We start from the raw sequence: 23,849 nt of genomic DNA on the forward strand, positions 1-23,849 counted from the left end.
ATTCCAACTGTAACATTATGAAAAAAACTGTTGGTTTGCATTCGGTAAGAAATATAGGTGACAAACTAGATCAGTCACATGCTACCTCATGCCAGTATGAGCTGGAGCCTGCATTTTGGTTCTTTTATTTTCCATCTATTATCCATTTGGATAACAGACCAGCTCAGTACCGTTTCCACCTTTGTACCGAGCCCTCCTCGTAACAGTTTGATTCACATGTTTTGTGTTCTTTGGCTTGAACTAACGTGACTACATTTTGAAAGACATGAGGGAAAAATTTAAGTTAACAAGTTAAATTAACCTTTTAAATAGCATAAATAAGCATGGTTGGGGAGTAACAGAGTACAAACAAAAAACGGAGCAAAAAAATTTTTTTTTTGTTCCGGTTTGCTGCCGATGCTGCTGCTGATGATTATTATTCAAATTATTCAAACCATGGTATATAAGACAAAAGTTGGTAGGGATATTATCGGTAACAGCAGATCAGGTAAAGTTAAGTCAAGTGAATTTTTATTATCAATCCTCTATATCTTATATACATTGGAATTAAATGTTTCTTCAGGACCCAGGTGCAACATAACAGTATGCAGGACTACATAAAGTACAAATACACAACAGCGTGAGATGAGTGCAAGAAAATAAATACACAGAACAAGACAATATATATATATATCAGCTAGCAGCCTGAGGTTGCGTAGCTGTTCCTGTAGTCCATCATTTATTCTTCCTGAGCTTTGTTCTCCAGCAAAAGTTGGCAATTATAGACCTGTTCACCTGTGTTTCTGATGTACATCTCTTTGGCTCCACATAACATTTACCATATTTGTGGACCCAAAGTAGCCACTGCATGCTATCACACCACCTTCTTGGTAATTAACATTACCCCACACACATTTATTATGAATATATTTGCAATTAGGCACGTGAAATTAAGTCAAATTAATTTCCTTTGACACACTGTGTTTCTCTTTCATTCGTTCTCTCCTCTCTCCTCCTCCATGCTTCTACCTGCCTGTCAGTCCCAATGAAGGTGGCATGGCCTGTGTGGCTGCAGTCATTGTGAAGGAGGCACGAACTGCGCAACACTGAATGACACTGTTTTGTACTGAATTGTGGGCTGCTTTAAATGCATCTTCCACACATCAGAGCACACATCACACATATTTTCAATATAGATAGACTAGTCTCAGAGACAACCAAAAGAAGACAAACTATTAAAAAATGTATTTTATTACAATAATGCTCCATTTGTCATTTCATTAAACTTGAAGTTGACCTTATTACCTCTCTCTCTCGCTTTCAGAGAAGATGAGTTTTCAGAGTTACACTGCGAGCTCAGCCATAGCCAACAGGAACCCAGTGAAGACGAGCACAGTGTGGACCAGGACCTGGACCAGGACCCTGACCAACCATCTCGTGTCTCATTGCCTGAAAACCAGTCAATGCTGGTCACTGCAGACATGGGTAAGGAGTCCCAACAAGGATACATGCATGGAGTTGTAGATTCTTGGCTCCTTAAATGCAGTTATGGTAATTACTTTGTAAAGATAGTCTGTTTGGAAGGTGATTATTTTTACAATATCATCAATATGAGTTTGCTTTTAAGAAAACCATAACCCAGAGGGTTTATTGCATCATTAACCTTATAACAGAGAATACTTAAGGGAAATATTACGTCCGATTGTCATTAGCACCTACTGGATTGGCCTTTTTTTAATCTCTGAATCAGCAGGAGCACATCTTGCACGTATCTATCTTCTCTCACTAGGCCATACAGCCATATGATTGTCCGACAACCAATCCAGCATTTATAATTTTTCTTATATTATCTTTCTTTCCTTCCAATAGAAAACAATTCAGTGTTTGGCTAAAAGAAACAGTTGAGTGATGTAAAAGTGTCCATTAAACCTGAGCCTTTTTCAGAACGTGTGGTTTGTCTATGTGCACACACATTTATGTTTTTTCTAAACACTGAATGGTAGATTAGTTTGTGCATGATTTCTTCAGATATCATCCTTTGTCAAATTTTAAACTTTTATGATCTTTTTCAGTTCACTTGAGCTACATATATTGTATACATCTATCAGCAGATAGGAAGCCATTGTGCTACAGAATTATACTTTTTTTTTTTTTCTTAATCACCTTATTTATTTATTTATTTATTTATTTATTTATTTATGTACCTAGATCCATGGAAAATTCTCTATCTTCAATGCGTGTTCACACAGAAATAATCTTCAACCCCTTCTAACATATAGTTGAGCTGAATATTAAAAGATTTGATATTCAGGATTTATGCTGGAATTATAGAGCAGGGTTACAGTCATACCTTTTCTTATTATTTCTTGGGCATGGAATCCATGAAACCAAAGCACATCAAGTTCGCCGATGACACTACTGTGGTGGGTCTCATCAGCAAGAATGACTAGTCAGCATACAGAGAGGAGGTGCAGCAGCTAACAGACTGGCTCAGAGCCAACAACCTGTCTCTGAATGTGGACAAAACAAAAGAGATGGTTGTTGACTTCAGGAGAGCACGGCGCAACCACTCTCCGCTGAACATTCCTTGGTGTTCACCTGATGGAGAACCTCACCTGGTCCCTCAACTCCTGCTCCATAGCCAAGAAGGCCCAGCAGCGTCTCTACTTTCTGCGAAGGCTGAAGAAACCCCAACTCCCACCTCCCATCCTCATCACATTCTACAGAGGAACTATTGAGTGCATCCTGAGCAGCTGCATCACTGTCTCTGGTTCAGAAATTTACCTCATCGGATCGCAAGACCCTGCAGCAGATAGTGAAGACAGCTAAGATGATCATCGGGGTCTCTCTCCCCCCAATCACAGACATTTACACCACACGCTGCATCCGCAAAGCCACCAGCATTGTGGACGACCCCACACACCCCTCACACATGCTCTTCACCCATGCACTCATGCACTGTCACTGTACTGTCCTACGTTGTTAGCACACGTTTGCATGTGCACTTAATATAGAATGTTTGTAGGTCTTATTTAGTTCTGTGTTGGCTCATGTGGTTAGTGTGTTGTTTTGTGTAACACCATGGTCCTAGATGAACGTTGTTTCGTTTCACTGTGTACTGTACCAACTGTATATGGTTGAAATGACAATAAAACCACTTGAACCTGTGCTAGTAGGCTAAAAGTTGAAGATAGGAACTTAAACATTCTCTTTTTTAGTCTTCAAATATATAGCAGTCAGCCATAACATTAAAACCACCTGCCTAATATAGTGTAGGTCTCCTTTGCTTTATGTTTGAATGTTGTGGCTGATCAGTGCATCTATTGTAATAATTTATAAGTATTTGAAAAATGAAAAGTTTCTTCTGAAACTCTATCACACTGGTTTGCACAGACTAGTGAAATAATACATTAACTAGTCGCTGTTCAGGGGATGTGAACTAGTCAAGTGATGGTAAAGAAAACAGCTAAATGAACTTTGTTAGTTTGAAAATATTTCAGACTAGATGAAGTTGTCATGCTCCATTCAACTGCACATGACTGTGATGGGAATGTATTAATTCAATAAATTTAATTATTTTGCTTTGACGTACCATTATCTTGTCAATTTTTAGAGTAACCCCATAATAGGCATATATGGACAGCAACAGAAGAGAGAGATGTAGTCTAGTCTAACAACCAATGCCTGCAGCAAAGAACAGCCTAACAAAAATAAACATCCCTAACATAACATTGCTACCTCACTGTGGTCTTTCAGATGTGTAAATTCTTCAATGATGGTTTTATTGAGCTCAGATATAATTTTTTAAGTAGTTGGGGCAATTGTGATTATTTCTGGAGGCTGATAATTCACTCAAAAGGCACATTAACAATCTAGCTAGTTACATACTATAGATTAAACAAACTATAGATTAAATTTACTAATTGCATCTTTTATAATCTGAAATCTGTGTTTATTTTGATACCTTACATTCAAATAAATGTGTAACATTTCTTAGGTTCATGTAGGGAATGAGGAAGCTGGAGGCAGGCTTGGAACAACTCAAATAGTGCTTTATTCTATTAGTTTTGCTTTTTGGCAGTTTTATCTTATACACATGGGACAACTGAAAGCCGGTTCAACTTGCTTCATCTCTGTCCAACACTGGAACCCCCCACCACCAGTCTCACGCTGGTGAGCTATCCGGGCTTCAGCTGACCCCCCACCACAAATGAGTGATTTGTGCATTATCGTCCTTCATGTGATCCGAGTACAGGGTGAAAGGGTGCCCCAGTAGGGGCGCAACCCTAACGCCCCTAAGGTTAAGGGCGGCCCTAACCTGGCCACTTGATAGCCTGACAAAGTCATGTGAATGCAAAGAAAAGTTGTGTGAATGCAACTGCGGGCCCCCACACAAAACCGCTTTAACTAGACAGAAAGCCCACCCCCTCACTGGAACGGGTCTGGTGCCCCCTTTTTAAATAGGTCAGTCAGTGGGTTGGTGACATTTGAAAAATTAGGTACAAACCTTCTATAGTAGCCAGCCAGCCCCAGGAACTGCCTCACCACCTTTTTGGTCTTTGATATTGGGAAGGCCGCAGTTGCTGCTGTCTTATCAATTTGGGGACGCAACTGCCCATGACCCAAGTGGAAGCCCACATGCTATACTTCCAAATCGCACACTTCATTGGGTTTACTGTGAGTCTCAAGGATCTCAGGACAGCCCTTAAATGTTGCAAATGTCGTTGCCAATCATTACTTTAAATGATTTTCATCTCAGTATGCAGCGGCATACGCATTGTGCTGATGGAGGATTCGGTCCATGAGTGATTGAAACATCGCTAGGGCTCAAAACAACCCAAATGGAAGGGTGACAAACTAACGTAATCCAAACAGAGTGAAAAAGGCAGTTTTTTCATGAGATCTTGGAGTCAAGGGAATCTGTCAATACCCTTTAGTCAAATCCATTGTCGAAGAAAAGCAAGCCATGCCTAACAAATCAATGCAAGGCATTGGATATGCGTCAAATTTAGACACCGCATTGACTTTTCTAAAGTCCGCCAAAAAAAAAGTTCCAACCCCCATCGGCCTTGGGCACCAGGACCACCAGGCTGCACCAGGCACTGTGGGACTCTTCAAATACCCCCATTTTGATCATAGACTTGAGTTCATCCCGAACCCAATTTTTCTTGTGTTCAGGAAGCCAGTATCTGGAGGAATCTCTATGTATAGTTCTGTGAGGTCAGTGCAACTGGGTAGAGACAAAAACACATCAGAAACTTCCTCCTGCAACCTGGCAATGTTTGCTCTCTGGGACAGTAAACGATGGTCTCCTCAGGGGACCGGGGTGCATTTGCCTTTTTCACATTTCGGGGTTTCATGTTTCCGGCACTCACTGGCATGGTGTAAATTTACTTCCAGTGACAACAATGGCTAAGCGTAAGTGTTGCAGCATGGTCAGTTCAGCAATTCTAAACAAAAACAATTCTTTCCAAATAAAAGCAATTCTTTCCTTCAAACGAAGACCAAAGAAGTGGGTCATCGCTATTAGAAGGGATGAAGGGTCTACATTTCACCACTGTCAACTACACTGAAGGATGTTCATGGCTGAAGGTTGGTGCAATTCCCATTCGTTTTCCATGGAATAATTTTCATATACCACCTCAAAGGCTGTCTGCTTTTCAGAGAGCTACCATTCAACTTGGATGGATGTGTGGATGCACAGAGTCAGGAGCCGTCTGTTGTCTTGGTAGTTGCTCCAAATGAAACCAGCATTGAAGAACCTGACTGCGTGGCATGCCCACCTTCTGGTAAGCACATTTCTTAAATCCCAGTGTTGTTTTGCTATTATGATCTAGAGAGAAATGTGTGTTTTATTATATTATTGACATTTTTGTAGGTACATTAGATGAGGCACTGCATTACATTAAAAAGCTGGAGGCTAGACTGCAGAAATTGTCATTGGAGACCCCCGTTATAGTAAATAGTTTTTGTGTGTCTGATCACACAATCAGATAACTTTCCCTCACAGGAAGTTTTCCTTGTGTTTTGGGAGTCGATTTGTCCATTTGCCAGGAACCTTGTGTCCCGGGGCAAGGCATGGAGGATGGCACAAAAAGCATCCCCAAGCCCTTGCCCTGCATGGAGAATCCAGCTCATAGATGAACTATTTGTTGACTGTTGCCGGGTAGCTGCTGGACTGAGGGAACAAGTGTTTGCTGACATTTTCAGGGTAAGTGTGGCCACAGTGAGCAGGACCATTGTCACCTGAGCTAATTTCCTATTCTTTATGTTGGGTTCAGTACCCATTTAGATGTCCAGGCAACAGGTAGGCTCCTCCATGTCTGAGAATTACAAGTTGTTCACTCGAAACCTGCGAGTCCTCCTGCATTGCACAGAAATCCACTGTGAGAGCCCTGCATCTCTGACACTTCACGGAGAGATCTCCTCCAACTACAAGAGCATTACAACATTCAAAGTTCTGGTTGGAGTAGCTCCGTGTGGTGCAGTGACTTTCATGTTACATGAAGTGCTCGATGGTGTGTGGGCATAAATTTAAAGTTACAGTTGAACTGATAACCAAGCACAGGCATTGAGGGGAAATTTACAACCGGAAGATCTGCAGTCATGGGGGGACACTATCCTGGACTGCCATGAGGTATGGGACCAAACTATGAGGGGACCAACTCTATTTTTGACATGCCCTCTAGTACTTGTGTCAGCAAAGGTCAGGGATTGATCTTACGTGAGTTTTGCTCTAGAAGCTAAGACATGAGGCTCTAGAAGGGAATTTAAAGAAATTCATACAAACTATTGGTCTTGAACGCAAGAAGTTTTAGCTGTGTACAAATACACAAACACACACAAAGAGAGTTGTATTTATAGCCCTTGCTCAGCCTTGATTCTTTAGTTGTAGAGTGCTGTCCAACAAGTCTGTTAACATCCTCAAACCTAAGTAATGGCAAGGTCAAGAGAGAAGTAGTGAAGGATCTTTCCATGTTTTCTCTATATGGAAACACTGTAGATGACGCCATGGTGGAAATACTGCGTCACCGATTCATTTGAAAAAGGCCTATTGGGCTGTACTTTTTAGACTTATCTTCAGTCCTAACTCCTCTCTCTTAGGAACTGCCCTTTCCAGGGCCACAGGTACAGCCTCTCTCCACGGATTTATATATTTGAAGTGCATCAGATATGGTACATTTGGTATAAATGTGGTATATTTGAAGTGCATCACCTCTATTCATTTGCCTGACCTCATAGTCAAGTTCTCCAATGATGTCTAAGCTGTTGTGAGGCTTATGCCCATACAATAATTCATATGGGAAAAACTCTGTGGAGGCTTATGGGACCTCTCGTACCGCAAATAACAGGGGCTCGAGCCACAAATCCCAATTCCATGCATCATTGTGAACGAACTTACGAATCATATTTTTAAGCATCTGATTAAACGGTTATTAAACTCTATTGCAAATCGATTTAATCCTCAATAATTCGTAAAGTTTGCAGAGTGTTTGTGCCGTGGACGTAGTGCCCTGATCATTCAGGATCACTTTTGGGATCCCGACTCCGGTAATAGCACGAAGAATGCTTCCACAACACTATATGCTGATATATTGTGCAAAGGTACTGCTTCCAGAAATCATGTTGCATAATCCACCAGGACTAGCACAGGACTACCACCAGTGAACAATGCCGCAAATGCCTAGCCAATAGAAACGGGCCATGAGACGATTGTGTTTTATCTTGCCCCAGGTGCCTAGCCATCGGATTATGGTGAGCTGCCTGGAATAACAATTCCCAGTGGCTCTTTGGAACCAACAAGTGGTTGTTTCCTCTTTTGTCTGAGTGTCCCGTGTCACTCAATATAACTTATTCTGAATAATTGCAAAGTAGGAGAAGAAGAGTGCAACATTGCGTTGAACTCGCTGACCATCAATTACTTTCACTTGGTCGAGGGCCTGAGGGATTTGTCATAAGTCTGCTCCAGAGGGAAATCCCCAAGGGAAATTTCCCAGAGGAAGAGCCCTCCCTACCCTCTGTTTCTTCTTGATGCAGAGCTGATGTTGACAGCCCTGAAAATGCCTCCCAAGCCAATGCTGTGCACCTCCCACCTCATGCCTCGCTACTGCAGGACTCATGCAGAAATAATGCCCGCACTAATGTCTGAAAACCTGGCCAATTTATTCCCAGAATTAGTGGATGGGTGAGGCAACGACTACCCACTGATCCTATATTCTATGCTTTTGTTCCCTGAAGTGAATAGTGACTGGCACCAATGGATACTTGTGAACATCCTGAGCACACACCTCACCTTCACCACTCATGCATTTACCCAGCTTTGAATCAGCCTTTTGGGCAAAGGCAAACGGGTGGCCGAGCTTGCCGAGTGTACTCCAGCAAGTTCACTACTTGAAACTGATGGGCCGTAAGCTGGGCTTCCCCTTACAGGATTGGCAGTAAGCGGGCTGCCCATTAGGACTGAAGACAGCCCCAGACATGGTCAAACAACTCCAAAAATGCTTCCAGATCATACTGCGGTCCCATCTTTGCTATGGTGATGTGGGCCATGGCTGCGATGCCCACTGGGGCTGCTGCTGAAGTAACCACTTGCTGAACCAGGCTCTGGAGCACCTGATGTTCCTCTTGGCTTCGAGTAGGGCCTGGATGCACTCCTCCTGCTCTTTGCATAGCTCAGGGAGGGCCTGGTGTTGGGTCTGGTGCAGGATGGCAAGGGACTGGAAGATCTGGACCAGTGGTGCGGAATCCATGACGATGCTCTTCCTCAATGTCATGGGTTTTGGCACCAGTGTAACACAAGAGTTGAGCCTTTTGGGTCATCTAATTGGGTTACTTTCTTAGTCTTGGGTAGTTTTGTGTAACCCAACTGGGTTACTGGCTGGGTCATTTTCACCGACAGTTGAATCAATGCACCCGGACTCCACAGCACAGCTCCTTGCATCAAATTAACTCGGTGTTAACTCAGTATGAATTCGCTTCAGGTGGAGGTAGTTGTTTTCACACAAACAGACTGTTAGATGGATAAGCAATCAGAAAAGATGTTACACAGCTTTTGTGTTATTACTATTTCAACAGATCAGTATTATTAAACGATCCAATAAATGTGTTTAAAAAAAAGAAAAAAAATTCACACGAGTGACCAACACAATGTGTTTTAAATTATTGTTCATGTTGCAGACTGCACTGCTGATATCATACAAAGCCTCAAAGTGAATGTTCGTTGCTTTGAGCTTTTGATTGTGACCGCAGCGTCCTGAGGAGAGGATGTAAGTTAGTGTTCATCACTATTTAGCATTTATGCTGCTGAAATTGCTTGGCTGAGTTTGTGATATTTAGTCAGGGAGCTCTCGAAAAAGTATTCATTGGAAAACAGTAACTCAGCAAGTAATTAACTTTACCTACTGCAATGGTTTCAAAAGTGAATATCATGTGCTGCATACTATACTGTTTAGCATACAGCTCACAGTAATGTTAGACACTCCCATTCCCTTTTTGAAAGTTAATGATAACCTAGCATTACAATGTAGGCTGTGGCAATTTGAGCACCGACACACAGGAGGCCATTTAGGTGCAGAACGTTTTTCAACTGTGCGTGGGTGAGAAAAAGGTGTGGTGGAGTCGGTGTCATCCTCGGGGGTGTAGAGAGTGTGATGTGGTCTCACAGAGAGGTTGAGGCCCTTTTCTTTTTGGAGGTCAGGGAGCGAAGTCCTCTTCTGTGGCTGTATCTTCTGTGAAAAATGGAGAACAAAAGGTTTGCATTATTTTGGAGATGGTCCATCCCTTTGTTAGAGGAGGAAGGCCCTTTTACGTATATGCTCCTGTCGGCTGCTGGATGGAGGAGAGCTACCATGCTGATCATTAGCCGCCAGCTGTGTGTGTTTCTGTGACCCTGCCTAGTAGCCACACACTGTTGGTGTGTTGGTTGACTTAATTAGGTTGTGCAAAAAAAAAAAAAAAAAAAAAACAATTGGCAGTGAGGTGCTAAAGGCAGGAAAATAAATATTCACAAGTCAGCTATATTTTCCTGGTGAGTTTACAGCTCCAGTTTGTTCATTAGGAGAATGGAGGTCACATTCTTTAATGCAATTGAAGCCCAAAGAGACTTATCCATACTTTGTAACAACTAACCAACACTCTTTTTGCTCTTTTACAGCTTTTCAAATGGAAGTGTCTTCCCACACGGAAGGGAGATTTGTAAGAAGATGCATCAACTCCAATATTTACACCTGACAAATGTTTAAATTATTTAAATAAATGTCACCTGAATTTCATGCAATTGTTTGTTTATTTTGTGAACATTTTAGTAGAATTTTAACATACGAACAAATTGCATTTTAGGATAATTGTAGGGAAAAATGTATTAACAACACACGTGTTATTTTGTGTTATTTTTTTAAACACATCTTTGTGTGGAAATGTACTAACACACAGCATGTGTTAAATGTACTAACAATACTGATTGTGTTAAAAGCAACACAAAATGTGCTGTGCTTAACTAGACATGCAGGTGTGTTAAAAATTAAGTCATGATTGAGTGAAGGTTACTGTACACTAGAAACAGCAAAAATGTGCGATAACAGTCCACTTTACATGACATTAAATGCACCGCTATCTTTGTTAGCTTTAGCGTGCTTGTTTGTAATGCCTATTGGATCATAGGTTGATTACTCATAGTTGGTTTTTTGGATATTTTAAAGTTACCTTTGATCAAAATCTGATGTTTTCGTCTTAAATATATGACTTATTTGAGTCATTTACTTCAAGTCTATATATAAACACCACTTTAGCAGCTCTAGCAATACATTTCTGAACATTTCTTGTGTATAAATAAAGGAAATACCATGTTGACATGCAGTTTAAACCTGCCTCTTCTCCATCACAGCAGACACTGGACCATACCACTGCTACCACAGAATTTTTTATTTTTTATTTTTATTTTTTTTAAATTTTGCGAACTTACTGTTGCTATTGTGACAAACACAAAAAAAGTAATATCATTAACTCTACTGTCCACTGTGCCCACTCATAAACAAAACATTCATAAAGCAATCATGGGGCAGTATGATTCCTTGCCCACTGAGGCTTTATTAGCACTTGTTATCCACTAGGAGCAATAATAATGCTACTGAACTAAATATGGCAAAACAGTATTGAAACCAAATGAACTCTGGAGCGGTTCACTTGTGGTGAGAAAGCAATCTGTGTTATGTAACAAACTGTGTTACGTAAAATGCATTTGTTTTGCCAATGGCTCGCAACATGAATCCCTGTTTAACTTGGACCAAAAATTAGGTAAAATGCATCATTAAAATTTGGTCTGACAAACATATTTATGAACTTTCAAAAACGTATTAAAAAATATAGAGGTTTACGAAGTGTTTAGGGAACATCTCACTGAGATGGGCTTTAATCACTCTGTTGAACATATAAATAAAATTATAATAACTACAGCTAAAAAGAAAGCCACATTAAACTCATGGAGCTGCTGTCTATCCATCTGGATGGATGACTGCTATGGGCGGATCCCCAGAACATAAACAGGCATACTCTGACCAACGAGAGGACAGTTTACTCACATTTTGGTACACTTTTAAATGTTGCCTTGTGAAAAGTGAACCGAGCCAAGAAGAGAATACAACATTGTAACAATAAGTCCCTGTTTCTGAACAAAGCATGAATCTATAGGACTGAAAATGCCCTGAGATTAACATTTGTTGTGTGAGATTAACATATCCCCAATATGTTGAATCCTCTGAACCATGTCCTCTTTTCTCATTAGATAACTGCAGTGATCTAAATTCGGAGTTGCAGCGGGTGCTGATGGGCCTCGAGAGTGTGGTGTGTGGCCGCAAGAAGACTGCCTGCAGCCTCTCAGTGGCTGAGGTGGACAGACATATTGAGCAGCTCACCACAGCCAACCAGCACTGTGACATTGCCATTAAGGTACAGAACTCCAGGAATCTGGTAGATTTGAATTTTTCTCAATAAATGTTTTGTCAATTACAACACATGGTTGTAATTGGTAAACTGGTGAACTATGATTATTGGACTTTATTTTGCTTGTATAATTTGTTATTAATTAGTAATTTGTCCCTTCTGCAATGTACAGATCAGGTTTGTATGTGTTTTGGGGTTGTTTTTTTGTGGTATGAATCAGAGGATTTCTTTTGCATCTGATTGGAGCACAGATCATTACTGGTTGAGACTTTTTTTTATTATTATTATTACTTTTTATGATTTCTGTGTCATTTGTGACGCACCTCTTTCTCTTAAAAGACAAGATTTCTGCCCCCAAGTAGACTTGCTGCTGAAGTTTCTTTATTTTTGTACTAGCTAATATTGCTGACAAGCAAGGGAAGCATATATCCTTCAGGACTCGGCATTTGCCTATGTATGGCCCAAAATGTGAAGGCGGAACTGTATATTAGAAGTGACTTGGATGATGATATGCTTCCAATATGATTTGCATATTTCATTATTTTGATAAAGGGTGGTATGGTGGTGCAGTAGGTAGCATTGTCTCCTCACAGCATCATGGTCCCTGAATTCAAGCCATCAAGAGTTCAGTCATGTGCTTGGTTTTCTGTATCTGCATGAGTTTCGCATGTCCTTTTTTCCTTATTGTGTGTTTTCTTCTGGCTTCTCTGGTTTCCTCCCACTGTCAAAAAACATGCAGACATGCAGATTGACTATGCTAAATTGCCCATAGGTGTGAATGTGTGTGCACACTGTGCTCTGCAATGAACTGGTGTCCCATCTGGGGTGAATTCCTTGCTCGCAATGTTACTGAGATGGATCTGGGTCCCTCACAACCCTCACCAGAAAAAGGTGAATACTGAAGATAAAACGAATTAATTAATTATTTTGATGAAGTCTTGTGCAACAGTTGTTCTGTACTCAGGCTGTATTCAGAGACAAGAGGCATCCAGTCAAGTCTAAATTGAGACCTTCCAACAAAGCCACAAAATATTGCATTAAATACCATTGTCATACATTTTGAATGACATCTCATGGAGCTCGTCATAGCTACAGGTAACCTGTCCTCCAAAGCTGGCAATAGACTCATTTAATCTCTTCTAATCTCATCATCTGTGTTAAGTGTAATTTGCATATTTTTGAGTACATTCAGAACTCTGTGGTTGCTAATGTACATTGGGTTCCCTTGTTAGTTTGCTGGCCTTGTTAACCATCACTCATCATGCTGTGTGCGAGTTAGCAATGAACTGTTCTGGATGCTCAGTAAAGCAGTCACCTCTGTCTTCCATAGAGAAAAATACCACTGTCCCTCACTCCTACTAGTAGCTGCCTAAACACTTTGCTTTTCATTACCATAAAGTTAGCAATCACTCAACTTTTTTGTGTCACTTACCCCACCCAATGTTTTTTTTGTCCCACCTTAAGACATGCTGCTAATCAAACTGGTTCAACTTCAGCACTACAACACTTGTTCTTTGTACTTATGCAGTCAGAGTCTGAATCTATTTGGAAGCGATCAAGGAGGTTTTTGAAGTGACAGCTGTACTGTGCCTGCTACTTAAGATAGCATGATGGATCATGAGCAGATTGGCCTGGGCTACATCCCTGCCCTGTTTTTGATACCTGTACAGGATCACTGGTGGCCTCACAATATGATGTACTATGTAGGCTGCCTGATCACTGATTGTAGATCCACTGATAATGTTCTAGTGAGTGATTACAATATTACCTGGACTAGACTGCCTGGTCGGCTGCTTACAAATCCATGCAAAATATGCCCTACGTGCTAGGGTTGCTCTTTGTCCTTGCTGCCAATGAACAGCACCGTTAGGTCACCAGAATCTGTTTATACATTTCAACAGCTGCAACAAATCTGTCGGCTTGTTTAAGCCCTAAAGAGGGTCACACCATTGGGCCGCTATCAGGCCCCATATCACCCCCATTAAGCCACTAACGGATTGCAGGGGATGCTTTACAGCCAAAAACATTGCCATTATGTGGTGACTTCATTGGCTCAGTGGGTCCTGATGACAGTGCATATTTCTATGTTCTTTTCATTACAGAAAACATATCCTTATGAGGTTTGCTTTCCAAAGACAGGTGCTCCAATTCATGGATCAACTCTAAGTTCTTTCTTGAGATCTGTGCAAGCATTCCTGTTGCCTTTGATGGCCAGAGGCATGAGGATATTGCAGTAATTGGTCAACCAACTCCTATATGATCCCACCATAGAGTATCCCAGTCTGGAAACGTCCACCCTCCTCACATATATTATAGTGCACAGTCTCTTCTGCAGCTGTAGTTCCCTTGAGTGGGCCGGGTTATCAACCTGTTGCCCAGATACCAGATACCCAGATACCACAGACAGACACATGTCCTCATCTCAGTGAGAGGGGCTAACTAATTTGTTGGAGTCCCAATGCTGTTACTCATGAAACGTATCTGCTTGGGTGTGGTGTCCCATCATAGAGAGAGAGTAAATTCAATTCAGTTAAATTTTATTTGTACATATTGTATATATTTTATTTGCATGTTTGCATCATTCACTTTCATAATGCGAATCTCGCATTCTATCACATCCCAAAGGTATTCTATTGGATTTAGATTCAGTGACTTGTAAGGCCACTGAAGAACATTGAACTCATTCTCATGTTCATGAAAAAGTTTGCTTTGTGACATGGTGCATTATCTTGCTGAATGTAGCCATTAGACGATGGGTAAATTTTGGCCATGAAGGGATGCACATAGTCAGCAACAATACTCAAATAGACTGTCGCATTTTGATTGGTATTAACAGGCCCAAAGTGTGCCAAGAAAACATTCCCCCACACCATTACACCACATCCGCCAGCCTGGATTGTTGATACAAGGCAAGTTGGGTCCATGAATTCATTCTATTGGTGCCAAATTATCACCCTACCATCTGTGTGCTTCAGCAGACATAGAGATTCATCAGGCCAGGCTACATTTTACCAGTCTTCAACTGTCCAGTTTTGGTTAGCCTGTGCCCATTGCAGCCTCAGCTTTCTGTTCTTGGCTGATAAAATTGGAGCACGACAGGAGGTCTTCTGCTGTTGTAGCCCATCTGCCTCAAGGTTTGATGTGTTGTACATTCTGAGTTGCTTTTCTGCTCACCACAAATGTGGTTATCTGAGTTACTGTATCCTTTTTGTCAGCTCAAACCAGTCTGGCAATTCTCTGTTGACCTCTCTCATCAACAAGCGTTTCCATCTGTAGAACTGTCACTCACTGGATGTTTTTTCTTTATTGCACTTTTGTGAGTAAACTCTAGAGACTGTTGTGTGGGAAAATCCCAGGAGATCAGCAGTTATAGAAATATTCAAACAAGCCTGTCTGGCACAAACAATCATGCCATGGTCAAAATCACTGGGAACACATTTTTCCCATTTCTGATGCTTGACGTGAACATTACCCAAAGCTGTTGGCCTGTATCTGCATGATTTTGTGCACTGCTGCCACATGCTAGCCCATTTGGATGTTGCAATACTATTTTTAACCATAGCTGTAATCGTTAGCATGATGTTAGCTAACTTGTTAGCAAACCTGGCATCTGGTTTACACAATTTAATATTTAGCTTAATGTTAGGTAGCATCATTGTGCCCCTGATCCTAGTTGACCCATGTATCTAATTATTTTATGGTTACTTTTTTCACTGAATGATATTAATGATCCCACCACTGCCCTGTGTGTGTGGAGTTTGCATGTTCTCCCCATGCTGCAAAGGTTTCCTCCAGGTATTCCGGTTTCCTCCCCGATGGGTAAATTGTAGCCATGAAGGGACAAAATAAAGTCATAGAACCAGTTGATTTGTAGGGCACTAACAACATAATTTTATATAATTAATTTAATAATTAGGTTAATAAATATATAAATAGACCTTGCGATAAATACTGGATTTATGCAGTTATAAAATTTTGAACTGCAAATGATACCTTCACATTAGATATTGACCTATGACATGAAATTTATCTAAATTTAAATGATCTCGTGGATGTGGTTGTTGTGGTTCATGGTCATAGTGGCACATAGTGCAGCTAGCTGTAGTAAATGTGGCATATTCAAACAATTTTGACATAGTTCTTTTACATTTACCCACTTTAAATGCACATTGCCTGCCATGCACAGTTGCCCTCAAGCCACCGGGGTCCGTCATCACTGCTTGCAGCTATATTTAGGGCCCAAGCACCAGAGGCGCTAAAACCCAATTGTTTTTTAAATGTTTGTTTGCAATTATTATTAGGGCCCGAGGACCGAAGGTGTCACGCCTCCGGTGCAAACCGGAGGGCACATGCACTGGAGGTGCAGGGCCCTGTTGTTTTCCTGGTGTTTATTATTAGGGCCCGAGCACCGACGGTGCCATGCTTCTGGTGCAAACCGGAGGGCGAAAGCCCTGGAGGTGCAGGGCCCTATTGTTTTCAGCATGTTTATTATTATTATTATTATTATTATTATTATTATTATTATTATTTTCTTTTTCATGCATTCGTGTGATTTTAAGGGCCTAAACATACCCGAAAATTCACGAAAACTTGGCAGACGCGTCAGAACCGGTGAAAATTTAATAGTAACGTTGGGCACGAGTGTGGTCGAGGAGCTCCATAGTGCCCCCGAATGCAGGCAATGGTCGGGATGAAGTTGCTCTGATGTGCATGAGATTTACCATAGTCATTGGTATCAAGTGCAACTCATCAAGTGCGACAAAGTTCACATGGTTGTATCTGAATCCGCCCAAAAGGAAGTCGTTGTTGGGAATGTTGGATTTTCAAAGTTTCTCGCGGTGTTTTGAGAGACTTAACATGGCTGAAAATCCATGAAACTTTAGATATGCATTTGATGTTAATGTTAATTAATTGACATTAATTGATGTGATCTTGCATTTTATCATAGTTGTGCCTCATGGGCTCCATAGCGCCCCCTACTATTTAAATGCACATTTGACACCTTTGGAATGCTCAAAAACTCAGGATATTTGGCATACTTATTAAAGTATGGCAAAATGATACATTTATTTGTCCATTTAACTTAGGTGTGGCAAAATGACTCGATAGCGGGACCTACAAAATTTGACCGGTGTGCGCCTCACACTACGTTTCATCTACATGTACGAAATTCGGTAAAAATGTGTAAGATGGTCATACGTGCAGAAACGTCTCTTGTACCCATGCCCTAAACTCAACAGGAAGTCAGCCATTTTGATTTTTCTCTTAAATTTTTGGCCCGTTTTTTTTGCCAATTCCAGGCCTCGTACTTTAACGAACTTCTCCTAGAGATTTCATTAGATCAGCATCATATTTGGTCAGTCTCATCTAAAGGCATAGCCGATGCTAAATTGCGAAGCTTTTGAGTTTGCGCTGCACAGTGTGGATGTGGCGGTCTCACACATTTTGATGTTTCACCATGAAAAAGGAAGTTGTTATAACTCAAACATAGAATGTCCAATCTGCTCCAAACTTCACAGGTTTAATAAAAGTCCTGGCCTGAAGACATCTACATGCCAAGATTCAGTAATAGTCATAGCGTCACCTGCTGGCAACAGGAAATTATACATTTTACATCATGATACACTCCTAACAACATGTAAGTGCTAAAAAGTGAAAAAAAAATGTAATGGTATTCCACTGGCAAAGCAGCCCCAACGTGCACCTGGGTGCGAGGGCCCATTCATTGCTGCTTGCAGCTTTAATTATTATTATTATTATTATTATTCTTTCTACAAATGAATCGCATTTTTGAGGCCTAAACGTACTCGAAATCTCATGAAACTTTGCACACTCAGACATTTACAAAAATGTACATGTGATACTGGTTTTAGAATTAACTGTAGCAAAATGCCTCAATAGCGCCATCTACAAAATTTCAACGTAGCAGCCCTCACACTACATTTCACCTACACATAATGAAATCAGTAGGCATATGTAATTTGTATGTTAAAACATACAAACAAAGACTCTTAGAGCCTTATACTTAACCCAACAGGAAGTCAGCCATTTTGATATTTCTCTGCAATTCTTGCTCAGATTTAGCCATTTCCAGGCATTGTACTTTAACGAGCTCCTAGAAATTTAATTGGATCAACTTCATATTCGGTCATTCTTATCTAAAGACCTTGCTGATGCTAAATTGTGAAGCTTTTGAGTTTTAGCCATGGCGTGGGCATGGCGGTCTCACAAATTTTGCCATGAAAGAGGAAATTGTTATAACTCATACATACAATGTCCAATCTGCTGTAGACTTCACACGTTTCATAAAAGTCTTGCCCTGAGGACAACTACATGCGAATATTTAGTTATAGTCATAGCGCCACCTACTGGCAACAGGAAAATATGTCAAAAACAACTATATAAACTCTAAAAATGGAATGGATTTCCCCTGGCAGAGCAGCCCCAATGTGCACCTGGGTGCCAGGGCCCGTTTATCACTGCTTGCAGCTTTAATTATTATTTTTCTTCAAGGATTTGGGGGCTTTTGGGGCCCTTAACATTCACAAAAACTCTTGAAAATTTATACACAGGTCTGAATCCGCGGCCGTTAGGTCTGGGCCAAAGCTGGTATACAGGTGTCACGGGGGGCGCTACAGCAACCCCTTGAACACAATCTGAAATCTTCGATACATATTAGCACATATATGTGTGAAACTCGGTACACATATAGATCTTATCGGGCCGAACAGCATGCTGTGTGTCATTAGCTTCGCCCAACGGGAAGTTGGCTATTTAGGGTTGTTTGAAAAATGCATGCACTGGAATTTGATATACTCCTCCTAGGGAATTCATCAAATTGCCACCAAACTTGGTCAGCTTGAAGTCAAGACATAGAGAATGCTTAATTGTGAGCAGATTTTTGATATTTGATTTTGGCTGTGGCATTGAATCTAATTTATGGCAAGAAAAGGGAAACAGGAAGTGTGTTATAACTTTTGCGTATATTGACTGATTTGGATGAAACTTCAGCTGTATGTTCATTGAAGGAGGCCGATCACATGGATAAAACTATTGTGAGTCAAATCATAACTCCACCATCTAGCAACAGGAAGTGTGTAACTTTTAAATATGCTTTGAAATCACTCTCTTATTTTTACCCGATTTGCTACAAACTTCATCCGAATAATGGCAAAACATGGCAGATGTAGACCTGTGAAAATATTCTTGATATCATAAATACTGTTGCCATGGCAATGCATCAAACTTTAATAATCTTCTTGGGTGTTTTTGAGGCTCTTAGCATGCTTCAAATTACATGAAACTTGACACATCATAGTTGTTGGCCGTTAGACACTGGCAAAGCCTTAGAAATGGGCGTGGAGAGGGAGCTCTGTACCACCACCATTTGACAAAATTGAGGGCGTTAATTTTACCTACAGTCACCAAACTCTATACTTCATATTGTTCTCATCATGCCGGACAACTATCTAATTTACAGTCATTAGCTCCAACCAACAGGAAGTCAGCTATTTTGGTTTGAACGTGGGTTTTTTGAAAAATACGTTTCTGTTTTCAGGTATTATTATTTTTAGTAGGTATTGCATTTGGATGTATATTTAAACATGATCAAAGATTAATTTCTGTCACAGTATAGATTTTATTTTTTTAGTTTAAAAAAAATTTTTTGAATCTTCTGCCTCAAGTAACTGGTAAACAGTCTGAGCATTTGATCTCACTCTGCCGCTCTCTCTCTCTTTCCCACTCTGTGTGTGTGTGTGTGTGTGTGTGTGTGTGTGTGTGTGTGTGTGTGTGTGTCAGTTACACTCTTGATAGTTTAGAGCAGAGGTTCTCAACCTTTGCATCACACTGCATCAAATTAGTCTGCTTGGCTGTCCTCCCAGAAGGAAGCCTCTTCTAAAGATGATGCACAAGAAAGCCCGCAAACAGTTTGCTGAAGACAAGCAGACTAAGGACATGGATTACTGGAACCATGTCCTGTGGCCTGATGAGAGCAAGATAAACTTATTTGGTTCAGATGGTGTCAAGCATGTGTGGCGGCAACCAGGTGAGGAGTACAAAGACAAGTGTGTCTTGCCTACAGTCAAGCATGGTGGTGTCATGGTCTGGGGCTGCATGAGTGCTGCCGGCACTGGGGAGCTACAGTTTATTGAGGGAACCATGAATGCCAACATGTACTGTGACATATTGAAGTAGAGCATGGTGAGTATGCAGTATTTCAGCATGATAATGACCCCAAACACACCTCCAAGACAACCACTGCCTTGCTAATGAAGCTGAGGGTGAAGGTGATGGACTGACCTAGCATGTCTCCAGACTTAAACCCTATTGAGCATCTGTGGGGCATCCTCGAACGGAAGGTGGAGGAGCACAAGGTCTCTAACATCCACCAGCTCCATGATGTCGTCATGGAGGAGTGGAAGAGGACTCCAGTGGCAACCTGTGAAGCTCTGGTGAACTCCATGCCCAAGAGGATTAAGGCAGTACTGGAAAATAATGGTGGCCACACAAAATATTGACACTTTGGGCCCAATTTGGACATTTTCTCTTACGGATGTACTCACTTTTGTTGCCAGCAGTTTAGACATTTATGGCTGTGTGTTGAGTTATTTTGAGGGGACAGCAAATTTACACCGTTATACAAGCTGTACACTCACTACTTTACATTGTAGCACCGTGTAATTTTTTCACTGTTGTCACATGAAAAGATGTAATGAAATATTTACAAAAATGTGAGGGGTGTACTCACTTTTGTGAGATACTCTGTGTGTGTGTGTGTGTGTGTGTGTGTGTGTGTGTGTGTGTGTGTATATATATATATATATATATATATATATATATATATATATATATATATATATATATATATATATATATATAAAATAAAACCTGTTTTATATAGATAGATCAGTGTTTCCTAACCTTTTTTTAGTCATGGCACCCTTTGAAAATGAAATGCGTCTAGCTATGTCTAGCGAAAAAGTTGCAGGACTCTTCAAAAACACAAAGAATTTCTTTGTTGCTGAACCCAATCCTATGGAAGCCCTAAGCGACCATACATTATTATTTTTTTTCTTTGCCTTTATCCTTCTCATAACGAGTGTCAAACCACTCTGCCTGATATGTTCAGTGCCCTCTTGAAGCTCCCCTACGAGACAAAGCAAATATTTGTGATAGGCTTATGTCTATCTATGATTTTTCTGCATACTTATTTTGCTTCATGTTTAATGTGTCTTCATTGAAAATGTGCAATAAATATTGTTAAAATGTTGTTTGTTTATTATTAGAGATGCACCGACGTATGCCGATGTAGCCAGTAACCTTTATAAAGGCAATTTTACATGTTTCGGCTATTAGCTGATAGTTTAAAAACATCTGATGATCAGGGCTGATTATATCCTGTCAATCAAAAGAGGGCGGGAAAACGCATCGATTTCGTGCTGTGTTTAAAGATGATGTGTCTTGTGTGGAATGATGACAAAACTGCAGTTTGTAAGCTCTGCACTGCTAGAATTTTACACCGGAAGTGAGCAGCAAATTATTAGTCAAATTTTTTTTTTTTTTGCCGAGCTGCTCCTGCTGAAAAATATATTTATAGAGTAGTATATTTCATATCCGGTTAATGTTTACATATATATATATATATATATATATATATAAATATTATATATATATATATATATATATATATATATATATATATATATATATATATATATATATATATATATATTATATATATATATATATTATATATATATATATATATAATATATATATATGTATGTATGTATGTATGTATGTGTTTATATGTATATACAGTATCTCACAAAAGTGAGTACACCCCTCACATCTTTGTAAATATTTGATTATATCTTTTAATGTGACAACACTGAAGAAATGACACTTTGCTACAATGTAAAGTAGTGAGTGTAACAGCTTGTGTAACAGTGTAAATTTGCTGTCCCCTCAAAATAACTCAACACACAGCCATTAATGTCTAAACCGCTGGCAACAAAAGTGAGTACACCCCTAAGTGAAAATGTCCAAATTGGGCCCAAAGTGTCAATATTTGGTGTGGCCACCATTATTTTCCAGCACTGCCTTAACCTTCTTGGGCATGGAGCTCACCAGAGTTTCACAGGTTGCCACTGGAGTCCTCTTCCACTCCTCCATGACAACATCACGGAGCTGGTGGATGTTAGAGACTTTGTGCTCCTCCACCTTCCGTTTGAGGATGCCCCACAGATGCTCAATAGGGTTTATGTCTGGAAACATGCTAGGTCAGTCCATCACCTTCACCCTCAGCTTCTTTAGCAAGGCAGTGGTCGTCTTGGAGGTGTGTTTGGGGTCGTTATCATGCTGGGATAATGCATACTGATCATGCTCTGCTTCATTATGTCACAGTACATGTTGGCATCATGGTTCCCTCAATGAACTGTAGCTCCCCAGTGCCTCATGCAGCCCCAGACCATGACACTCCCACCACCATGCTTGACTGTAGGCAAGACATGCTTGTCTTTGTACTCTTCACCTGGTTGCCACCACACATGCTTGACACCATCTGAACCAAATAAGTTTATCTTGGTTTCATCAGACCACAGGACATGGTTCCAGTAATCCATGTCCTTAGTCTGCTTGTCTTCAGCAAACTGTTTGCGGGCTTTCTTGTGCATCATCTTTAGAAGAGGCTTCCTTCTGGGACGACAGCCATGCAGACCAATTTGATGCAGTGTGCAGCGTATGGTCTGAGCACTGACAGGCTGACCCCCCACCCCTTCAACCTCTGCAGCAATGCTGGCAGCACTCATACGTCTATTTCCCAAAGACAACCTCTGGATATGACGCTGAGCACGTGCACTCAACTTCTTTGGTTGACCATGGTGAGGCCTGTTCTGAGTGGAACCTGTCCTGTTAAACTGCTGTATGGTCTTGGCCACCGTGCTGCAGCTCAGTGTCAGGGTCTTGGCAATCTTCTTATAGCCTAGGCCATCTTTAAGTAGAGCAACAGTTCTTTTTTTCAGATCCTCAGAGAGTTCTTTGCCATGAGGTGCCATGTTGAACTTACAGTGACCAATATGAGGGAGTGTGAGAGCAAATTTAACACACCTGCTCCCCATTCACACCTGAGACCTTGTAACACTAAGAAGTCACATGACACCAGGGAGGGAAAATGGCTAATTGGGCCAAAAAAAAAAGTGACACAATAGTGTGGTCAAAACCAGGCAATGGGTCAGGCAATTGGCAAACGGTCATAAACAAGGATAAACAGAATCAAAGAACAAGGGTGAGAACAAGATCAAAACTATAACACATGAAACGAGGAACAAACGCTTGGTCATAAAAAAAAATTGGTCATTTTTGTTGCGAACAAACGCTGGCAACAAAAGTGAGTACACCCCTAAGTGAAAATGTCCAAATTGGGCCCAATTAGCCATTTTCCCTCCCTGGTGTCATGTGACTTCTTATTATTACAAGGTCTCAGGTGTGAATGGGGAGCAGATGTGTTAAATTTGCTCTCACACTCCCTCATACTGGTCACTATATATATATATATATATATATATATATATATATATATATATATATATATATATATATATATATATATATATATAAATAAATATATATATATATATAAATATATAAATATATAAATGATTTCCCCTCGCGCTAAGCGCTGGAGCACGTAGCACTCTCCGAAGAGCAAGCACATGCTTTCGGGTAGTGACACTGACTTTGTTTAGTTCTGCCACCTGTGTTTTGTGATTTCTGACCTGTCTCCGCCCCGGTATTGTTGTCTCGTATGTGTAATTAGTCGCAGCTGTTTTGTTTCACCCTTGATTACGTTTGTCATTTAAACCCCTCATGTCTCTTTGTACTTCGCAAAATATTACGTGAGTCTTTTGTTTAGCCTTGTTTATGACCAAGCG

At 40.6% G+C, this 23,849-nt stretch overlaps 1 protein-coding gene across 9 annotated transcripts in view; it reads left to right on the forward strand.

The window, feature by feature from the left end:
* The window catches only part of mcc (MCC regulator of WNT signaling pathway), a 156,750-nt gene that overhangs the window by 37,194 nt on the left and 95,707 nt on the right, over window positions 1-23,849 (forward strand). For all 9 annotated transcript variants that reach the window (XR_008393735.1, XR_008393734.1, XM_053677194.1 and 6 more), the window contains 2 exons: window positions 1,304-1,464; window positions 11,759-11,922. Coding sequence is in view for 7 of the 9 variants with exons in the window: in XM_053677194.1 (XP_053533169.1) it covers window positions 1,304-1,464; window positions 11,759-11,922 (325 nt within the window). In the remaining 2 variants the exon portion in view is untranslated. The remainder of the gene's footprint in view (window positions 1-1,303; window positions 1,465-11,758; window positions 11,923-23,849) is intronic.

This window comes from Ictalurus punctatus, chromosome 28 (genome assembly GCF_001660625.3).
Source record: "Ictalurus punctatus breed USDA103 chromosome 28, Coco_2.0, whole genome shotgun sequence".
NCBI classification, from domain to species: Eukaryota; Metazoa; Chordata; class Actinopteri; order Siluriformes; family Ictaluridae; genus Ictalurus; species Ictalurus punctatus.